Source organism: Phymastichus coffea, unplaced genomic scaffold (assembly GCF_024137745.1).
Source record: "Phymastichus coffea isolate CEN01 unplaced genomic scaffold, Cenicafe_Pcof_1.1 PCOF00143, whole genome shotgun sequence".
Taxonomy (NCBI): domain Eukaryota; kingdom Metazoa; phylum Arthropoda; class Insecta; order Hymenoptera; family Eulophidae; genus Phymastichus; species Phymastichus coffea.
This window is the reverse complement of record NW_026706954.1, coordinates 222,348-245,929: the sequence shown is the minus strand read 5'-3', so window position 1 is coordinate 245,929 and position 23,582 is coordinate 222,348. Positions and strand designations below refer to the sequence as shown.

General features: G+C 35.9%; 1 protein-coding gene across 1 annotated transcript in view; it reads right to left on the bottom strand.

Annotated features, from left to right (window-relative positions):
- The window catches only part of LOC131672120 (neuroendocrine convertase 2), a 32,509-nt gene that overhangs the window by 8,181 nt on the left and 746 nt on the right, over positions 1-23,582 (bottom strand). The window contains exons 2-7 of the mRNA XM_058949114.1: positions 15,323-15,427; positions 10,560-10,833; positions 9,544-9,581; positions 5,356-5,432; positions 3,381-3,645; positions 1,429-1,641 (exon numbers count right to left, since the gene is read on the bottom strand). Of these exons, the coding sequence (XP_058805097.1) occupies positions 1,429-1,641; positions 3,381-3,645; positions 5,356-5,432; positions 9,544-9,581; positions 10,560-10,833; positions 15,323-15,427 (972 nt within the window). The remainder of the gene's footprint in view (positions 1-1,428; positions 1,642-3,380; positions 3,646-5,355; positions 5,433-9,543; positions 9,582-10,559; positions 10,834-15,322; positions 15,428-23,582) is intronic.

Here is a 23,582-nt window from a genome sequence, read left to right as displayed (position 1 = left end):
TGTGTTTGTAACGTGAACGGAGAAATCCTTATTAAGGCAGTTTGTCCACTTTAAACAAACGAAACCCGTCAGTTTCCTTCCGACTGCAGTAACAAGTTAAACCATTCTACCGACGTAGTATTTAATACAAAAAAATTTTTGTAGAGCGATATTAGCAAGTTTGTTTATACTGCGTATGTTTGGCGATTGCCATCTCTACTGTGTGCATTCACGTAATTTACGACAATTATTGGCAGTATACCGAGTAGTGATATAGGTCGCTGTATGTTCAGACACGCGTGTTTATAATCAGATTTTGAATATGTTTACCATGTTTCAATAAATAAATGAAAAATTAGTAACTGAAATTTTAAAGAAAAGCACAATAATAAACACAATAATTAAAATTATTTATTAACAATGAATTTAATTAATATAAGTTACAATTAGTAAAATATGCTGATTAATGTTTTTTTGTATAAACGACGTTTATGCAATGAAAAGTCTTATTATCAAAGTGCCTTCTGAATCTGACATCTTATTATTAGAAGTTTATTGCAAGCTAAAACTCTATAAGAGAAAAATAATATTATAACGTCAAAGTTTCACATGTACCGTAGCGACGTTCATAATACTCTTATTCAATGTTAAATCAACAATTTTAAATTGGCGGATCAATTAACTATTAAAGTTTAACTATCTTTTCAGTCATTGCATGTCGAAACAATTTCAACAAGTAAAATTTTAATGAGAGAAAATCAATAAGTTTACTTCCGAACAATGAATGAAAACATTGAATTTGACAATCACTTTGCAAAAACAACGTATATTTACGTCTGTACTCAATTCCAGGAACTTTCAAACTAATTGACTGGCGCTAGGCAGGAACATTGAATGACCTCGGTGCTGTGAAGCTCAGACTTTTTACTCTGTAAACGAGACACGAACGATAACAAACTATCTCATCTTGACACATGACGGACGATGTCGAATTTTTACTGAAAAAGGAGGTCCATTATAGTTTGACGTTTACATTCGTCATTCGTACTCTCGACTTTCACAAAATAAATTTTTAAAATCATTGAAATTTTCTACAGCAATTCATACCAACGTGAGCGATTTTAGCACGCAAATTTCAGTTTCCAGTTAAAATTTATTATACCAAGTACCAACTAGATTATCAATGGGTAGAAGTAATGCATGCTAGTAAAAACGACTATTTTGACCAAACCGTCGTTAGTTATATTTGTTAGAAATTCACGAAATTTAGATATCCAAAATATCGTAAAGAAGAATTATTTTTGAGTACGAAGTTTGTTTTTTTAGCTGATAGCTTTCTGAATGATCTCCTTGTTAAGAATTGAAGAGCGAGGCAAGCACACGAGGTTAAAATGAAAGAAAACAAGCATAAGAATACACATACAGTGATATAGAATAAGCATGACTCACCACTCCGGTGTTAGGATCTTTTGCCCCATTACTGAAGGTCGAGGCAAGTGTGCTCGAACAGCTCTCATCGTAATGGGCGTTCTGTCCGTCATTGATCGCGCTATTAATGCTAACCGTCCACATGCTCGCCGCATAGCCGTCGCAATTGCAGTCGTCGTCTTCACCGCCGTCGCCCGACGCCCACACGTATATATTACCTAAGCCGTTACGCCCCTGGAAATTAATGCGGGATTCCAGGTAAATTGTCATTACCATGCCCCCGCGGCATATTTGATTTCAAAGCTATGGATTCTCCTTTCATCCTAGTCCCAGCCCCGAGGCTTTCGATTTCCAACTTTTTCCTACTCTACGTGATTCTGTTGTGATTCTGAACAGCGGTATTCATGACTAAAGGATATGATCGATTTGTGCTGTTCAAGCCAATGATATGAGGAACGATCGTTGAGTTTTCGAAATAGGATTTTCCCTCAGCTTGTCACGCGCCTTTTCGTCTCTCTCTCTCTCTCTCTCTCTCTCTCTCTCTCTCTCTCTCTCTCTCTCGATCACAACTTATTTGCAATTCCGTTCATGCCCTGGTTATTTCCACGCGTGCTTCTCAAAAACGAAACTTCGTTAAGTAGGTTTTCCTATAAAATTTGTAGCGGAGCACAGGCTGCCTGTTTAACTATTGGCTATTTTCGAATTCATCGCGACACTCTGACTTTACATCTGCGCAGCAAAGCTTTTCGATTATAAAAAAGTTCCCGAGAACTGTATAGCACGGGTTGAATAAAAATAACGAGACAGTCGCTTGGTGTAGCATTGCTAATTGCCATGCAATTTTGCTTACGATAGCTATACGCGCGTGACTTTGCCAAGTATAAAATTTGCATGTTTCCTATTCTTGAATTCGATTCCTTACGCGAATGCAATTTATAAGCAGATACATACGAAAATTTCTTCTCAAGATCGACAGCTTGGAAATATTTCAATCGAAGTTGAAGCTTTCGTCCCTTCTATTCGATAAATCATCAATGTCAACGCTAACAAAATTGCCAATAGGTATATGATTGATGGATTCCATGAGACTTAGCGCGCGAAAGGATAAACCTGTATAGAGAAGAGTGATGTGGTAAAAGCGCGCCGTATAAAAGAAAAATTTCAGTACCTGCGGCAATTTTACGCTTTAATTCATTCTCCCTTCCTGCTGCGCGCGCACGTTAACAAGTCAGAGCAATAGAGATTTCTCTCTCTCTCTCTCCCTCCGAAGCAGCTTTCACCCGTACGTCAAGAGAAAATATTCGCACGTTCCCTCGACTATTCGCTATGCAAATACCAGCTTCAATATAAGTTCTCTTATCTACGTTGATTCAGGCTTTGCTCGTTGGACGTGGATAAAAGAAAAGAGAAGAGAGTAGAGAGAATAAAAAATATACGAAAAGAGAGATACAGCCCACGCACAACTGTCGCTCACACCCATCGGAAAAAGTATCTCTGGAACTCAATGGAATCTGTTCAAAGAATTCTGTACTTGCTCCTGCTTATTTCAAATAACATGGAAAGATTCTTGTGCAACGTTCCATTTGCACGCTAGTTCCGATCTCAAAGTTATTTACGTTTTATTTTTAACGTTGTTAATGACTTTTTATAGCAAGTGAAACTCAGTTGTTAGTTATTGCTGAACTTCGTTAAGATCATGAAAAAGTTGTTACATGAATCTAATAATCAAAGGTTTACATGAAAGCTGAAGAAAACTCTTGCACGTATCGACGCTTCCGGTGCAGAAAATTCGATACTCACTGCAGTGTAAGTTTAGAAAAGCATAAAAATATATACGAATTTTGGATAAAGCACTTCTTCGAAGAGTAAACTTTCGAACATACGAGTGCCCAAACATCCGCATAGATATGAAAAGCGTCAAGGAGATAATGATCCCAAAGTATAATACGATCACGAAGAGACGTGACAATTACCTCGTTGACCCCGCGCACAATAGCGCGCATCGTGGCGTTCCTCGGTCCGTCGACGGTCTTGCCATCGTCGGTAGGTCCCCAAGAGGCACTGTAGATGTCGATGAGATGCGGTTCGTGGCCCATACTGTTCGCCTCGATAAGGTCCGTCATGTAGGGTTGATCCAGCATCCGTATGCCCGCGACCTTCGAGTCGTACGCTACGCCCACGCCGCATACTCCGTTGTCACGCGCTGCGGCCACCTCTCCTGCGCATCTCGTTCCGTGGCTATGTAGAATACATACGGTTAGATACATTTTTATTACCTGATATACATTTCTTTCTTTCCTATTACTTAATGGGAACAAAGCGTTTCGAAATCTATGCGCTGCTCTACGTTGTACTTTTTTTCCTAGTGCACGGTTATTTGCTAAGGAAATCGTTATCTATCTGTTTTTTTTTGTTTTTTTGCAACATCAACCATTAACGTATCTTACGAATTAGATGACTATGACGCGAATATGAACGATATTTTCTCATTTTCTGAATTCCTCACTAATCCGGCAAGAGCAGTTTTTTAATCAAGAGTTGTAGATTGATATGCGAATTAAATGGAATGCTCCATATTATGATTCGGTGTACTACTGTAAAAGGAAATAAACGAGTTCAGAAATAATATTACATAAAATATAAGCAGATATTAAAACCAATGGTACTATTTTCAGGAAAGGAAATTTATGTTGCTGTGCACTCCAATGATGAAAAAATTTTTTTGACATACTGTAGTGAGTACTATTATACCATCGTAATTCTGTACATAAAAATACCGCATTTATAGCCCATTGTGAACTCAAAGTTGCCCCCCGCCCTCCCCGCACACACACACCCACGCCCGCGCGCATACGTACAAAATATCGAAGACGGAATCGTAAAAATCTAATATCTGGCTATTTTATTAGCAGAAAAATAGTGCGACATAAAATTAATGGCACGCGGCTTAAAAAACCTATACCCATTAACACATTAGAAGTGCACAATATATATAGCTCCGTAAAAATATCGAAACAAAGTAGAGCTACGTAACGACGATGATGATAATGTCTTGATTCAAACTTTTGACAGCAGAAGCCGCGTATGAAAAATTTGAAATGTGCCATCGCTCGATAGATCTCATTAATCAATACAATGACAAGAAGCTTTATGGATGAGCAAAGAAAAAATGAACTTGGGAGAGCAAGCCACAGAATTGGAATTAATCAACCTGGCAATCTACATTCATAAACTTCCGCTCTCTCTCTCTCTCTCTCTTTCGCTCGTCGCGTATCTCTCTTAGAGCATTCAAATCGAATTTGTTCACTAATGGCACGCGATGGTTTCATAATTGATCAAAGCTCAGTCTCGTGAGACTCCTAGTCGTCTCGTGAGAACGAGCTGCTCCTCCATAATTTGCGAATATTTCATCGACACCCTGGATAATTAATTTCTGGATACGTAGTAGAATAATGTGTTTTTCACTTTGACGAACGCAGATTTTGGATCATTTTTACATGACTGAAATTCTTATCTATGATTTCGCTCTTTTTTTATTATATGATAATTGTATAGATGGTGCCACGTGGGTTCGTTCATGGAAATAAGGTATTGCTGATCGACGATGTATATTGAATACGCCAAGGAAGGTCTTTCCGAAATAATTTATTAAACTGAGATCATATGAAATTTATAAAATATTTGCCTCTGAAATATATATTTTGATAAATTTCAGATGATCAAGGAAATAAAATAAATGAAATAATTTAGCTAGTATCAGTACTCTGCTAATGAAATAGTAAACAAAGTTATTAATACAATTTGATCGATGTGTTAACTTGTTCAATGGCTGAGTGTTATTATTCTTTTTACCTATCATTCATATCACATTGTATATAAAGTAAAATATAGCAACGTCATGGTCTTTTACAGGGTTTTCTATTACGAAATATAATATTACATAATTACCTGTTAAACCAGTCGTCTGTATACCGCGGATAAGGATATGGATCGTTACTACTGAAGTCGTAAGAAGCTTTTGCATTCTGGAAAAAAAGCGAGGTTCATCATAAGATTATATTTTATAAGCATGAAAATAAGATTAAAGTGATGTATATTTTGCAATAAAATGAAGTAAATATAAAATTTGCCGTAAAACAAAGATATGAATAATTTATTGAAATTTGACCGCGCCTTTGTTGTTTAAAAATATGCTTCAACAAGCGGATAAAAAAGAAACTACTAGTCTCGAACCTACCCTTTTTTCTCTTATCATAATGCTTATCGATATACGTTGATGCCGACGTCAATGTTCCCATGGAAATATGATTCATGCGCGACAGTAAAAATTTTTAGATTGTGTCAAAGATTTTTGTTTCTTATACGTAATATGCTTCCACAAGCATAAATATGCGCATAATGTAATTGAAAGAATGCTTTTGTTATTACCTATTTGAATAGTCAGATCTACTAAAATAAGTTTTGGTGTACATTTTTTCACATTGTCTTCGGAAAACTCTGCGACATATGTGGAAGACAATTCAATATTAACATGTTTACGAAGTCGATCAAAACTCAGCAAATTTCATTAGCATACATGTACATAAAATCAATAAATCATTCTTTTCAGAGATTCGTCTGTAGCGCAAATGTGTCCGTTGATATAGTTTACTTTGGTTTACCTTTAGTAAATGTAACTGCAAAGAGTGTATTTGTCGAAGAAAACAATATAGTAACGTAAATAAGATCATACTTTACTTTCATACGGCAACATTAATAGACATGTGAATCTGACGCCCAAAAAAATTTTTTAATCATATTTTTGAATTTTCATGAGCTAAAACGTTTTCTCCCTTTTTCCGGATTATCTCTCCGCTTAAAATTTTATTTCCGAATTTTCCGTTTTTAAGAAAACGGAAAGCGCGCAAAATGCATTAAACATTTTTCTCCTGTTTAAAAAGAAATAATATCGATAGCGGATGATAGCTCCTTATTCCCGGATTACGAAACAATTTTCCTTTTGTCCATATTCTATCCAAAATTGAGAAAAATGTAAAAATTAGTAATATGCGGCAGTTAGTCGATAAAACAGGTCAAACATTTGCTAATCACCAGATATCCCTATATGAGTTCTACATTGCGTAATTATAATAATAAGTAATTCAAATTCTACTCAATTAACCATTCACATTTTATGTACATATACATAAATAATTTTTTCTAAGGTTTTCTATAAGTTTGTCAACATGCCAATTTTATAATTAATATTTTAACTACATAAAATAACATAATTCTGAACAAAGTAATAAAAAAATTGAATTGACTAGTTAAAATTGAAAAAAACAATCATTGATCAAAAACTTATAGCTTAGTTTTATATTTGTGGAATTATTTAATAACGAACTTAATTTTACTTCCATTCTTCTTAACAATATAAAGTAATAATCCATTGTAGCATATTATAAAAATACTTCAATTATTGAAGTATTTTCTATACTTCAATAAATACTTAAGTATTTTCTATACTTCAATAAGTATTGAAGTATTTTCTATACTTCAATAAGTACTTCAATATATTGAAGTATTTTTATAATATGCTACAATGGATTATTACTTAGTAATATGCGACTAACTGCCGCATATTACTAATTTTTACATTTTCCTCAATTTTGGATAGAATATCGACAAAAGGAAAATTGTTTCGTAATCCGGGAATAAGGAGCTATCATCCGCTATCGATATTATTTCTTTTTAAACAGGAGAAAAATGTTTAATGCATTTGGCGCGCTGTACGAACACCGATTTTGTTTCGCAATTTTCTTAAAAACGGAAAATCCGGAAATAAAATTTTAAGCGGAGAGATAATCCGGAAAAAGGGAGAAAACGTTTTAGCTCATGAAAATTCAAAAATATGATTAAAAAATTTTGTTGGGCGTCAGATTCACAAGTCTAACATTAATCATTGTGATATGTGGTTACTTAAAGTACAAACAATAACGCAACTGATTTGAATAATCGAAGGGGAAAAACTCTGATGCTTTCAACTTTTATATAATCCAAATCTGATAACTATCAATTTTTATGCTGTTTGCGTATTGTTTTTCTTGCCGTTTGATGTAAGTTCATAAAAGATGCTCGATTGATTGTTTGCTTTAACAAGTCCTGTTTATGCGCTTTTTTCTTTATATCTTTTTTGTTATTTAATACGTTATTTAATAGATTTGAACCTTTAATATAACAATTTTGAGAATTTAATGATACAAACGCATGAACAAATGATGCTTTTTAAAATACACTACATCCTTCGGTATTCATTGATGAATAAAAATAGAATTTACACCTATTTTTCACAAAAGCCGATGAACTTTTACTCATTTGGTAATGTATCGGAAAAATTATCCAAGAGATTGATTCAACCTAGGTTTGATAAAATCTATCTGAGCTATTATACTTTTATACAATACTAAAGCATACTTAATAGTCACGGTTACGACCCCAGTTTTATATTAGTATGAGTAATGCATTTTTAACATCGTGTTTTTTTTATTTCCTAATTAAAAACACCTGTTAATACTATTCAAATTTAACTGGTTTAATATTACAATAATTAGTTTCCGTTAGCCGCATACCTTTTACTTAGAATCTACAAAAGATCAAAATGTATTTTCCTTCATTTTATTCTTTTCACTTTCTCTCTTTTCTAACCAAAATTTTAACACAATATATATTAATTTCGATGTCACAGATAGTTATAAATTATTGATTTGTACTGATAATTTTAAATATAACTTCTTGTGTTCTTAATAAACGATTTATCAATGTTTCCATGCTTGCTAATTATTATTCCAAATAATTATACGTAAATTGAATTTACTGCTGAAATCTAATTCTCGCACTTCTGAATATATAATACAGCTATTTCAAAGTATACGGAAATTCAAAAATTTGTCGCTCTTTTTTCTCATCAATAACCCAATAACCAATCACAACGCTGAATGTTGGTGACTCATCAATTTTTTTGAGATGGGAATAGGATTATAAAAAATCCAAGTATTTTTCTCATCGTTGCTATGTTGTCTCAATATTTTGCATCGACACAAGAAACTAAGGTAACGCGTGTTCATCTTTTCCTACAGTGAATATCATATATAATACCAACCACCTGCTAGTGAAGTTTATTAATTTACAGCTATTAATTTATTTACACTTTCACATTGTTTAGTAACATTACAAATTCCACAGTATCCACCTATAGTTAAGAAACGCTGGAGTTACCGTTTATACGATACTGCCTCTGACAGTTGAATCATTGTTGTTACTCTCATCGACGTTCTTATCTGCACAGCACTGTGATTGGAAACACGATAGGTATAAATATGTCTTTTTCTCTACAGAATCACATCTTTTCGGGAAAGTTAGGTGTTAATTATCCAATTTAGTAAGCAGTATAATAAAAGAGTAAAACTTATCTCGACTTCTCTTATAAAATTCTACAACTTAATTCACTAAGTGGGGAGATTTTATATCGCAATGATCAACTATTAATAAACAGATCAAAAATATTGTTCAATCACCCTTTACGTTAAAATTGAAATGTAAACCTGCTGGATCATGTCATCTTCTTTTATGAATGAATTTGTCGCGCCATGCACGCAAAGTTAAGGTCACGGAGCTGTAAAATATGAATCTATTGATTTGAATCGCAAACCGTGTGTGCTGAGCCGTACAATGCTAAATCTCGCGTGAAAGCGCATATGCACTAGGATAAAAGTATAATATCATTAGTTTTGTGCATTTCATACGCCTACTCGGTTCCCATTTTATCTGGTTTCATGGTTTCCGTTTAACTCTAATCGCCTTTCTCTCTCATCTTTTCTTCTACTCATTGATTTTTCGAATCGTTCATTTGCGTCACGTTTAAAAATAGCATCTAATATCAGTTTTGCGCGCACTATTTAATTGAACGGATTTCCTTAATTCAACGGTATACTTGTATGTTATCTTCGGTTATTTTATCTTTGTTATTGACGTAAAATTAATTCGTTAAGTACCCTAATGCCAACAGCACACAAGCACTATTAATTTGAATTAGGATTGTCAAACAGATTTTCCAGTTATCAAGTCAGATATATTAAGGTGAAATGTAAGAATACTTACATAATTATACTTTAAATCAGGATGCATGTAGTCAACACCTGCAAGCAGTAAAATAGAAACAGTATTGCTTTTTGAAATCTTTCACAGATTAAGATAGCCAGCCACAAATAAAAGCAAAAAAATTGACGCACGAATTGGTTGGAAGCGCAAACACAGCGAAGAAATTTAATATTGACAGGAGAGAGATTTTCGCGAAAAACCTGTGATCGTAAATATCCAAGATGACACACACGCACACTTGCATCGCCGTGCGAGGCAATAAATAACGAAATAAAGTTTTACTTTGTGGCGCATTGAATAACGTGAACACGTAAGCGCCTTTATTACCTCACGCGACACCGGAGCAAAATTTTCGATTTCCCACCATTTTGATTTACCCTATTCCACGCGCGTTCTCTCATTCTCGTAACAATGTGTTTTTCACATAAATTACACTTCCCTATTCTCAGCCTTGTAGCGTATATCCAACTGCAAGCTGGTCACATTTCTCACCAATACCAATGAAACACTTGGGGTTTATTTTTCGCGCCATTCCCTAACGCTATTACATATTTTCTTTTTACGAGTGATACTGCTACCTATTTTCGTGAGTTTCTTATCTGCAAATTATACGTAAGATTGAGTGCTAGCGAAATAAACAGCATCAATAACTTTCCTCAATTTATGTAGAACATTAACATAGAATATTACGTTGAAAAATCTTCTTTTCTTAATAAATTTTTCTTTTGTTACATATAGTTCCGTATTACTATCCCGCGAAATGGCTGCATAATCATCTCACGATTTGCGAGTAATTTTTTCAACGAGACAAATACGCTTATATTCACTACACAGAAAGTTGTTTACGATCTGTAATTACGTAATAGCTATTTAAGTTTTCAACTGCCAAGAAACATAAAATACAGAAAAAATATTGTTACTATAGAAGTGATACGAAAAAAATTTCCTCGTCAACGTTCCAATTTCAATTTGAGCCTTCGCTCGAAAGTTTACGAAAGGAAAACTTGGAAACTCACCGTCATCCATAATAGCCGTAGTGACGTTTTTGCCGGTGACGCCCTGCGCCCAGGCTGCCTCGACGTTCAAGTCGAGCTTGGGTTTGCCACCGTTCTGGCCGGTGTTTTTCAAATACCACTGGTACTGAAAGTACGGATCCGTCGGGTCGCGACTCGCTGGATTCGACGCTGGATTCCGGATCTCGTTGTACATCGGCACCAGTTTTTCCACGCTCAATGGTTTGTATCCCCGCTTCACCCGTTTGAAACCAGTTTGCTGTACAGCCGTGTGAATCTATCAACAGAGTGTTTCCTATAGTCAGCTATGCTATTAGATCAAGCTGGCAATGCTGCTGAACATTGAATGTGACATTGTTTTGAGTTTTATACTAATGAACTGAAATTTAAGAGAATCTAATAATGAAGAATTGCTCATTCACGAGGATCGACTTTACAGAGATAGCCGCCTCAGCGCAGACCGAAAAAAAAAGCTTGACGTACGTCGTAATAACTTTCTTTTACACGATTGCGCTCGAACCTCTCTTTCTCTCTCTCTCTCTCTCTCTCTCTCTCTCTCTCTCTCTCTCACTCTCTCTCTATCAATCGTCGCTTAGTTTTTATAGGCTCGAAAGCTTTCTTTGCAACCGAAGCAATCTACTTAGCCCGAGCTCTCATTGATTTATTTTCATTGTCCAAACTGACGTAGATGTCCTTTAGCGATGATCTTTGTATCACTCGACTTATCATGATGGAACATGATGGTCACAAGCCACATTCTCCCCACTCTAACGAGCTATCGATTCTTTTATTTATTTGTTCTGCAATATTCTAATAGTTAACTGATATCATTCAGCAACCTACAGAAGATCGATTATTTCCTTTTGCTAACTCGAGTTTAATGATCGATTGTACGTCTCTTGCATTGCCTTCTATTCAAATTCCATTAATGATCCATTTCCCCTCGTTCTCTCTTCTACTTGTTGAATTTACAAGGAAATTCCAATTATTAAACACTAGTGGTTTCTCTATTCTATTAGAGTGAAAATAACGAATACGTGTAAAAACATATTATAAGTGGCCTCTACGCAATTGCCATGTTTTAATTAATTCTTCTTCAATTAATCGAGTTACCAGCAGTATTGTAATTAATTGTCGGGAACAAGCAATGTCAAGGATATTTCATCTTCATAATGAGAATCCTTTAATATCAGTAAATAAAGAAAAAGGCACATTTACTTTTTTTCTGCTCAACACTTAAACGCGTAATTGAGCTTGAAACGCTCGAACAGCCAACGCGATGCACAATCGAGTCGAGGAAAAAAAATGAAAATGACAGTTGAGGAAGGAACTATCCTATAAAACGAGCTACAGACGCAGTTATAAAAAGAGCAGTGCTCTCTTTCGCGAGGCTTGCTACAGAGTGCAAAAAGCTCTGAAAAAGAAACTAGCTCGCCTGCACTGAACGATTCGCGTTGCGAAAATAGAAGAAAGAACGTTCGAGCTGGTTAAGGGCCGTCGGCTTTATGACGTCCAGCTGCGCAGGATAGTACGAAAAGAAGAACATTTGCATTTATATCGGGTGTGAAGATGCTCCATGCAGTGTCGTAAAACCTTGCTCGACGATGTAACGATGCTTTTACACTGCCATTTGCCGCTCGAGCTTGCTTGTTACGAATCAGACTACGTCTCTCCGATACTTTCTCCCGAAATAGCTGGCGCAGATTTTAACTCTGCTTCCAACAATAGGTTGTTGTAACGGACAATTTCTTCACTGTTGCTTCGTTTTGTCCGTATCGGGTATCTTTTCAACGATGTAAGCTTATGGAGAGAAGATCTTTTTCAGACCAACTTCTAAACGGAAGAAAATTTTTAAGAATTAACTCAACACTGTTTTCTACTATTTACTGTCACTATGCAAACACTTGTGAATAAAAGTATTTCCTTTGCATTGTCTATTCGGATGGCCTAAATCATTAAGGTGAAGTTTGTATTGCTCACTGTACAAGGTAATGCGATTAATTTTAGACAAAAGCGTCGTGAATTTATACGAAACGGTATGTAGGTAGTCATTACCATTACTGGTGAAAACTATTACTACAATTCTATGCGAAATAAGTGTCAAATTATAGAGATTCCCGAGGGAATTTCTGGTTATAGCTTCATTAAAAGTCGTTTACGATCGGTACAACATAAATGTTTATAACTAGAATCATTATATTATAAATGATAACTTTTCGATATATAAACTAATTTCAGATAGATAGCTAGTTGTACGTATTTTAACGTACAACGCATCATTAGACTATCAATGTTAAGTTAGGTCAACGTTCAAGGTCAAACTTGAAACTCAAATAACACTAGTAGATATTGCATCAATATTAAACAGCTTTTATAGCTTAAAGATTTAATTAAGGGATGGAGACTGAAATTGTCAGTTCCAAATTTTTTCTTAAAAAAGCGATGAATCGCCGACATCCAGAAAATTTGAAATTTTGTATGCTTTGAAATATGTGTAATATACATCTAAGAGTGCGAAATTTATGAATAAATCATTTAAAAAAAAAAATATATTATTTCAAATTATGCTCGAATAATTAGTACTAATCAATAATTTGATTACCATCTGTGAAATGTAAAGTGTCATTTTCAAATATAATTGGATGAGAGAGAAAGTGAATAAAATAAAATGGAGGAAATTAAATTTCACGTTTTATACATCGTAAAGTGAGAGGTAAAAAAAAAAAAAAAAAAAAAAAAAATATTAAATGAAAAAGAGTGTACAAGGATGTTCCCAACGAGCAAACAAAAGAATATTCGATGTTGATTTGATTTGATTTGATCATAGTATTATATTACTAATAGTAATATAATACTATGACCGTGAGAAATCAGTGCTATTGAGTAAAGTTACGATTGTATGATACAAATAATAAATAACAGAAAAATAAGAAAAGAGCTCGCGAAGCGTGCTAAATGACGCTAGTAATGTAAAACTTTCATAAATTACTGTAAAACTAGGAATAAGTTCATATGTAATTAAATGATTAAAAAGATCTTACAAGTTCGAGAGCTACAATTAAAAAGATTTGTATTAGAAAAGACTTGTAGATAGCACAAAATTCGAGACAAGGTCACGTTTTAAGAATCCCTGTTTAGTTTGACGTTAGAGCATCAGGAAAAGAAATAAGAGAATACGTGAAATAGAAAACAGTAGATTACGTACTTAGATCGGAAAAATAGTAGTAAGTATTCTCCGTATCACGTAAGAATCGGTTTCGCCTCGGTTGTCAAACACGTGCTATGAGTATACCAATTTTCTAACCGTGGTACACAACAAACAAAATTAGCATGTTACCGATCGAGCCACGGTAGCTACTTTCGGGCCACTGGGCAAAAAAAATATATAATATGATGTATAGATTATGTGAATAAAAATGTTCTACTTTCCAAAAGAATCTCGCAATTGACGAGTTTATGATGCACAATAAGAAGACTAATTGAAACTGTAAGTGGATTGTTGCATTAAATATATGATGGACAAATGAAGATGTATTAAAAGGTGTAAGAAAGTAATAAAAATGAGTACACTAGACTACTTAATTAAAGGCCGTAGAAATTAAAAAGAAATGACTAGAACGAGACGTAGTAATTTCGAAAGAGATAAAAGGTATAGAAAACGGAAATGCAATCCGCGGCTTATACGAGAAAAAGAATACCGTAAAACATCCGATGAAAAGGCTAGGAGAAAAACTTGGAAATAAAAGATACGCTTACAGAAAATATATTACAGGGTTTTAGAATAAATGTCAGACGGTAAAAACAATAATGCTATGGAAAAAAATGGATAAAAAAATTGAACATTAACATCAACGAGAAGAATAAAGTAAGAGTAAAAATACAGTAAGGTTAAAAATACAAATATATGGGGTACTAAAAGAGTTAGCATAATAAGAAAGCAAGAGAATGAAAATGAAGAATGTAAGAACATAAAAGGCCATAAGAGGAAAAAGGTACGAACGTACGTTAAATGTACGACTGAAAATGGTAAAATGTAAAAACGAGCGCGAAAACTGTGAAATGTGAAAATATAAGCAACTATAGAGATACGAGTAGGAGACGCGAAAAATTTAAGAAGATCATCGACGATATCTCTTGTAAATTGACGAAGACTATCGGTGACGACACGCCAACCTCCGGGAATTCCTTGAAAGGAAACTCGCGCGCACGAGAAAGGACAGCGGACAATTCATTGACTTGACAGGCAATTACGCATTACCCTCACGGCTAGCGGGGGAAAAAATGAGAAAACGTTGATGCTCAATTGCGCGCGCATGCACAAAAGTACGCGGGCGACCTTCAAGCTCGCAAAGGTGTAGGAATATATCAAGTAAACATATATGCACATGACTGGCTTTCGTGACAATGCCGTCGCAGCCCTTGTCTCCAAGATTAAAGCTGAGGCACGATCGGTTCCCGCATGCGCGCTATATCTGACGCAACCGCCAGGCATGAATGAACCCGAGACTCGCTGTGCGCATGTACTCGTATAAGGCTTCCTTTTACCGTCGCACATGGCTGATTCTCTTTAAAGGGCAAAATTCCCGAATGACACGCTCGCCTTTAATTGAATTGTCATGACGGTACACAGACAATACCGAAGTACGGGCTGACATATATTCTCATAATCGTCGGGCAAACAAGATCCGCTCTGCCAAAATCTGCCTGCGTCAAAGTCGGAGCTTCTGTTTGTGAGAACTAGACAATGGTTCTTTCATCAAGCTTACCAAAGGATCCACTTTCAGTCTTCGCGTATGAGGCACGGATCTTTTGCTCCTTGCGTGTGGCAAAGCCCTGTGCACGAAATGGTACTCCGTCTCGCTACCCAAAACCTGCAGAAACAATGATTCATTTGTATTATAAGCAATTAATTATTACGCTAATTAGTAGGACTCGCCGTTCGCTTTGCGATACATCGCCGCCAGTTATAACGCACGAACAATGCATTCTGCTGTCGCGGCCATAAACCGGTGGGCGCACAGGCATTTCTCATTGTTTTGCAAGTTAAATGTGATTAAATCATAACGATGCGGTGCATTGTTCGTGAGTGCTGATAAATCATATTCTCTCTTACGAGCCGCCGTTATCAATCGTACGCTAGGTATTGAAAGTACATACACAAGAAGACACATTTACTCTTTCGTCGGGACGTAACATTATTTTCTATTTTATTCATGTTCATTCCAATGAAAATTTACAAACAGCTAACTATTACAACGTTTTCTTCGAGTTGTATTTCATTTTAAAGTTACAAATTTACTCGCATTACTTTTATCAATGGCTACATTTTTTTGGACTATGTGTGAATGAACTTTATTTCAATCAAATCCACCAATATAAAGTCGCGTGGATTTAAGGAGACAAGACTAACTGTAGTCGGACATAGAAAATAACAAACTAATATCATCGACCTGTTTACTCAATGAAATAATATAAACTCATCACAAGTATTTTCTCGAAATTGATTTCATTGCCCTAACGACGACACAAAGTATTATTGGCAATTACATACTTTGCACGAGAAAAGGCTAACGAAACCGATAGCGTAAAGCCGAAACATCAACATTTTACTAAAGTAACTCCGCATTACTCGCAATGTTTTCGTCATCTAGTTACATAAATATTTTTCAACCGCGGTGAAATAGAATTGATAAAAGAAAAGATAAGTTTGCGACGATAAAAAAAAGATAAGTCGTGCGGCGAGCAATATAACAGCGAAAATTATTTTTTCCGTAATAGTAAAAGAAATGGAAGAGAAGAAAAAAATAACGACACAAAACTGCCATATAACGTGAAGGGAAGCCATAAAAACGAACAACGACGGCTGAACGAATAAGAGATGACGTCGTAGGTGCCTCTCCTCATTCCTCATCCCTCAGTTAAGTGTTGCGTGTACACGCACACTGAGATAGCGAGCGTTGATTGCAATTTCGAGAGGGCTAATGCGGTTTATTAAAGTGCGAGTGGATAGGGCAGACATGATTGCCAGGCACGAGAGGATTCTCTCGGATGTAATTTCGTTCTCGCAAAACTGCCGCGAACAGCTGATACGCGCTGGGAGCTGCTAGCGTGAACAAATGATTTTTTTATTGTCGAGCAAAAGCTTGTCTGCAAGAGATAAATGGGGATATTTCATTACAATAGAAAATTACGAGTCACGTGTATGATACAATTTAAAAAAGTATTTAACATGATTGCAAATAAGAGGTATTGTTTGAATTAATCAAAAATTAAATAACAATTTTTTTAACACGTGAAATTTCATGTGGAACGTTTCGAAAGAAGCTCAGAGTAGTATACTGCACAACTGTTCTATTTAGCACTGGCATACTACATTTGCTACTAGTCTTGAATTTGTAGTTGACTAAAATATAATTGCACGTAAGTAAAGCTCGAACAACACTTAAATTGAAATCTCTGTAATCAGGTAGAATGGTGGAGGTATTTGAATATCGAATAAGAAATAATCGTAAACTGGTACATGCTAGGTGCAGGCGTCTATCCTGCATCCTAAAAATAAGCAAAAGGGACTTAGGAAAAGCTCGCATTTTCATTGCCGGAGAATCAGATGACGCGGACAGTAAATCTACCCAAGAATAACGAGTTCCGATCGACGTGGAATTCCCATGCGAGCCAATTTGCGAAAGAATCGTCCCGAAGTGAGCATAAATCGCTAAGTAAACGCGCGCGCGCGCGATATGGAGATATCGGTATCGCGTATTTCGAACTCTCGTTTGATTCTGATCGTTTCAACGAGCTTTCGAGCAATAAAAGTCAAATAAACTGGCTGCTTGCGTCATCGAGCAATCCTATCGAGTTTGCCGCTCTCTGTCTCCTTCTGTGCGTGCGACACGCTTGAACACGCCAGGGAAAACACCGAAGAGAGGGAGAAAGATAGAAACTTATTCGAAAATAGACACGGATCGATTACCAGCCCAGTTCTACGATGCTTTCAGATACGCGTTGGCTGATATGTCGCGCAAGAGAACCTATTGATGCGTGTTTCTTGTAGAGAAATCCATTTTCGCTGCGCATTCATGCAGCTTTGCAAATAAAATGAGAACGATTTTTCCCATCCTCGTTGCGACAAAATATCATACAGCAATAAATTGCTTTTTTCTAGGGGATGCGGGAGATAGAACAGAAAGCATAAAAGATAGAACAGTTTTTCCATTAGATACGGACCGTCTCATTTATCGTGGCAAATATTTACTAAAATTTTCACAGAGCTCTTTTCAAACGTTCACATATCTCAACGTTAACCGTCAAATGCAAGTAGCAATGTACTTTCGAATAAATATATGATAGAATCGCTATTTCTCCTTAATCATCACGCGACAATGGAAATTGAATAACGATTCGAGATATTCAATAATACAAGTTAGTAAAACGGAGAACAGTAGAAAATTAGATCCACTTTGCATTTCGATATTCCAATTGATTGCAGGCTTACATATCTTAACCATATGTATATATATGTGTGTGTGTGTGTGTGTGTGTGTGTGTGTGTGTGTGTGTGTGTGTGTGTGTGTGTGTGTGTGTGTGTGTGTGTGTGTGTGTGTGTGTGTGTGTGTGTCAAAGCATCCTGCAATGAAAATTGCATGGAAGAATAAAATCTACGTGCATTGAATTTCTCGCCGAATAGCCTTTTGTAAGCAGAAATAGTTTAGCAGTATATATTACAGTGAATATACATTAAATGCACCATATATTATACCTATAATCAGACTTGTTCCACACTTAAAAATTCAATCGTTCAATTTAAAGTGCACGTTAGTAGCGGCGGCACGCGACGTAAGGCACGTTGACAATGTGCACGTGCACGTCACGCGCACAAGAAGCAGAAAAAAAATTAGAGATCGCCCAAGCCTATGTGCAATGCAGCTCGTTAACGCGTGCGTGCTTGTTGCATTTAGAACGCTAATTTGCGGATCTGCCTGATGTCGTTGCGTCACTTGCCAGCATCAACGTGTAATATGCGGGCGACGGAGTGTAGGTGAAGAGAGAGAGAGAGAGAGAGAGAGAGAGAGAGAGAGATACGTGTTGGAGGTAAAAAGGACGACTACGCGCCTCTTGTTAAGTCGAAAAATGTTATCTCACTTGACTTGCGGTTGTCGCATTTTCTCACGATCCGTTCGTTTTTCATTTAGAGAAATAACTTCGAGAAGAAAATTTTAAACGTTTTACTTATAACAACGACGTAGTAACTAAGCCGTAAGTCGAGATTTTTTTCGTAACTTTATCGTTGTTGCATGCTGAAACTTATTTTTCTATTATTTCAAACAATTCCAATGATTTAAACGTTTACAAACAAACCAAACTCAGGTTATTTCATGATTTCATCGGAATCATATGAATTTATAAGACTTCATAATTAAATAACCGATAATAAAAGATAATTATTAGACAATTATTTTCTAGCGGATTGACAACCACAGTACGTGATCAAATTCTGGCATCATTCTACTAATAACACAAATACTCAATTAATCAGCTAAAAGGGATTGGCTCTCTCTCAAAACAAAAAACACCAATTCAATTTGTAAACCTTTCTGTAAAACAAGAAAACTTGTAACAAAAACAAAAATAAATAAAAGATGATTCTCTGTATAGCACCATATTGATAAGTTAACTCGGGGTGTGTCTAATTATCAAAAGACTATGGACGTTGAAGCGTGAAGCGACCACCCGTCGGCTCGCAGATCGAGTCTTGACGTTCGTTTCGCAATCCGCCTGCGCGCATCAACTTCTTGATCGCGCTGTGTACCTATATCTAGCGTGCGCTACCTCGTAAACACGTACGCACACTTGAAGCGCGTAAGCGCTCCGCTCGTCTTTCGTACGTGACTCCCTATACCTACGATGGCACGGGAATTGATGAGCGACTACGCACTTGCTCGGGGCAGAAAAAGGCGACCTTTTTCAATTGGATTTGACTTAGTGGAAAGATACTACTCCTACTACTCATTGTCTTGCTATTAGCGCTGAGTATTTTCCTTAAAGCTTTGAAAATCACGTGCTCGGCTTAATCAAAGAAAAAGAGAAAGAGTGCTGCTGACGCACTTCGCTCCTCGGTAATCCACTAGAGATTGAAAGAGCGTTTCGCTCCCTATAAAACGTTACATAACTAACTCCCTGTAACAATTCCTGCGAATTCAATAACCATTATGTTTGATCGAAACCTCTTCAATACTCATGGAAATGTATTTGCGAGTACCAGAAAAAATGTAAGTTCTGTCGGGAACTGCGCTGAATTTCAGCAAAGCTAAAGCTGCGTACTTTTTAGGCTTTCTCAAAACAATTATCGACATACACCGTTTTCAGCAGTATGAAATATCGAAAGTTAATTTGGTTACTTCTATTACTCCATGGATAATCCATTATCTACTTGAAGCGTACATTAAATTCAGACTTTCCATGAAATTTTAATAACAGATCAAGACAATGCAAGTGAAATCATAACAAGAATTTGAAATGTGATTCTGACACACAAGCTTAAATCATTCATTGATAGTCGCCTGCCTGTGTTAGTATCTAAATGTCAAATAAAACTTTCACAACTTTGCAATTTATTATTATTCATATTAACGAATAGCTGCAAATTGGAATCATTTCGATGGCATTTTCGACAGACATTTATTCAATTATAATTCAGCGAATAATAGAATTAACTCCACCCTTTGATCACAAGCAAAAATAGATTTACGAAAATGTATGCAAAGAAGCCAATTCCGGTGTTTCAATTCCAAAGTAGTACCATAGATGATTAGTTTCAAATTTTCCTTTGAAACTTTCAGGTTTAGAAAAAGTTAGATAACAAATCATCGCAGCGTAAAATGTAAACTGGAAATACATTCAATAACGAAACCCATTTTACCTCTAGAGTAACATGCTGCTGGAAAGTTTTCGCTTGATCAAAGTTTCAGCGCTCAATCGGATTCACTTCCCTTCTGGTATACACGGGAATGGACAGTAATCCCGCGCGCGGAGACACAAAACGCTGCTTAATTACGCTATACCCCTGCAATTCCAGGAAACCCCACGAGCTGTACGAGTCTACTTCGTGATTGTCCTCTACGTGCACCGAGAATGAATGAAGGTCGCTAGCTGCAAATTTGTTGGTTACGAAAAGAGAAGAAAAAAAGCGCAAGTAAATTTTGTAAAGTTCTGTCGTTGCAGATCACCGTACTGACGTAAGTTGGATTTCTTCACAAGGAAAAGAAAAATAAAGCCACTCTTCTAAAATTGCTTTTATTGTAAAAATGTAGCTAGCGGAAAATTGGATTGCCGTCATTTTAGTACTATTATTATTATAATGGAACACTGAAAAAAATCACACGAATGAATTGAAACGGAATTTTTTTGTACTCTCGCGACATTACTTTTTGCCTAAATTTCACAGACTCAGATTTTATTTTCAACGACGCAGATTTCAAATTCATACTGAAACATTCATTGTGAGTCTGGGATACGATTAATAAAAAAAATAAAGATTCTTTGCTCAAATATGTTGAACCGGATATATAAATCGCATGTATGTAATCATCTATAGAAGCTCGTTAAAAAAGTAATTAATGAATGTTTATTTCTAAAACTTTCAACAAATTTAGTTTGATGAAAACGAGCATTTTCGAGCATATTTCCAGTGATATTCTTAAGCAACTGAGTGAACCACATGTAAATAAACCAATTAGTATGACATTTCTCAGCCAAACCATCGAATTAAAAGTAAAACGGTTATTTGTTATTGGCGGCACACCCCGTGGCCAGCCTGGTTACCGCGAGATTACGGATTCGCTAAAGCAATTTTCCGCGGCAATTTCAGCTCGTCGACTAAAGTGAGCCCCCTACGCGACCTTTTATAAGCTGTATTGTATAAGTGCTTGTGTATATAGAAAACTACGCTTGGAGAGAATTCAGTCTTCCTAAACGAGTATATGTACCACGGTAAATAGTCGATTACGCAAATGTAGTATTCATACATCGGATATGTCAGCGCTACAGGTAGAATGTCGATAACATCGACATCGACATCGAGCGAAATGCGTGAAGCATCAACGAATTCTGAATAAGTATGCGGGAGCCCTTTCAGGCTACGCCAAACTATGGAGAGTATATTTTAGTTATTAATCTTCCCCGACAATTTTTCGTTTGCATTTTTTTATACCTATAAAAGACTTTTTTATGCTAATGCATGTGGCAAGCTTTTAGACGTGCTGACAACGAAAAGTGTTGCTCAAGTTTTATAACGGAATAATTCACGGAGAAAATTTTTAGACATGAAATCAAGACAACTTTCAAGTTTGAGTGGTCTGAGGCTTTTTAAAAATAGTTTGTAAACGTTAGTAGAGTGGCTTGACAAGACACGTCAGACATCAAAAATTGGATGAGCGTAGAAAAAATTTACTATTTATCAATTTTCTTTCTTGAAATTTTACATAATCTTCAAGAGATACAATATATTAATGTAATAATCGTGAAAATCTATTGTCATAAAGCCAAAGTCATTTGTAAGAAATAATCATTAGTGTAATTCAGTAGGTTAATTCCATTTGATAGAAAGCATACTTCTAGCATCTACTCAATCAGAGATTCCCATACTTCAACATTGCTACTAACATATTTTTCAATGAATCGACGAAATTCTGCAAACAAATATACATCAAAGTATGCCTTCAGAATTCCCTATCAATTTTTCGTAAGCTATGTGAAACTTTCTACTGAATACTTTCGAAACAAAATTAACTCCTTACTGGCATTAAAAAGCCAGTATTAATCCCCTTTCATATATTAATGAAACTTAGTTAACTGTTGTAAAACTACAATCATGGAAAGAATTCCAGAAATCGTCTGACCAAACTACACCGTAATTACTTCCGAAACTTTAAACCATAATAACGTTTTATCGAACGACAGTTTGATCGTTTTATAAGCGCAAGAAATTCGGTAAATTTTCGTGCAAAGAAATGTTCATCATATGTTACTCTAGAAACTTGCAGGAATATTATGCCCTGGCGGGCGAAAAGCGAAGTAATTTAAAGTAACGTCAACTCGTGGAGTTGGAGTGGCAGGAAAAGCGAAAACGAGGAAAAAAGAGACAGTTGAAGCTTCGAGAAAGAGACCGCTGGCTGAGCGCAAGGACGTCGCGCTCAAGTCCTCATCCGTTCCGACGGCCGGTCGCAAGCGCCGGTTCTTCGGCTCGCGAACTCCTCCCCCCCCCCCCCCCCCCCCCCTTTACACTGCTTTATTGATTTGATTCCATGAGGGCTTGCAAGGCAGTGAGCGCGTGTTCTGTTTGCTTCTAAGATCTTAAATAATTTGCTCGACGATACGCTCGAACGGCTATTGATTAGCAAAGATTGCAGATGGGCGCAAAGCTTTCTTTCAATGCTTGTGGCTCTGACTGACGTGCAAAGTAGCAGGTGCCCACGCTATTGGGTTATTGCGTGTTTTTCAGTTTCGAACAAATCCGACGGAATGTAATAAAAGAAAAAACGTATATAAGTAACGATTCTGTACAAAAAACTGATGAAATTATAAATTTATTCTATAAATGTCAAAAAGATTACACTTTTATTTTTTTGATTGACAACGGTTGCCTTAAAAAAGCCAAATATACGCCTATATAATAAATTAATATCTTTAAAAGTCTTTAACGCGCAAGTTTTGAAGATTAATGTCTCAGAAGTTCTTTAACTGATAAAAATTTAACTTGACTGATAATCAGTTAAAAAATTTAAAAAACTATAATTCCAACTTACTTTATAAATAGCATTTTCAAGAGTTGTAATACACAACTTTAATGATGTGTATTAAAAAGTTATCGTCATCCTTATTCCAGTTTGTTCATAAACGCCTAATCGAGAAAGCAGATCTAATACTGCGTATGAAATGATAAATGTTCATCGATGAATCATTCGATTCAAAAAAGTACTGAATAGTATACTTAAAATACAACGTATCACATACTTCGGCTCTGCTCCGGAC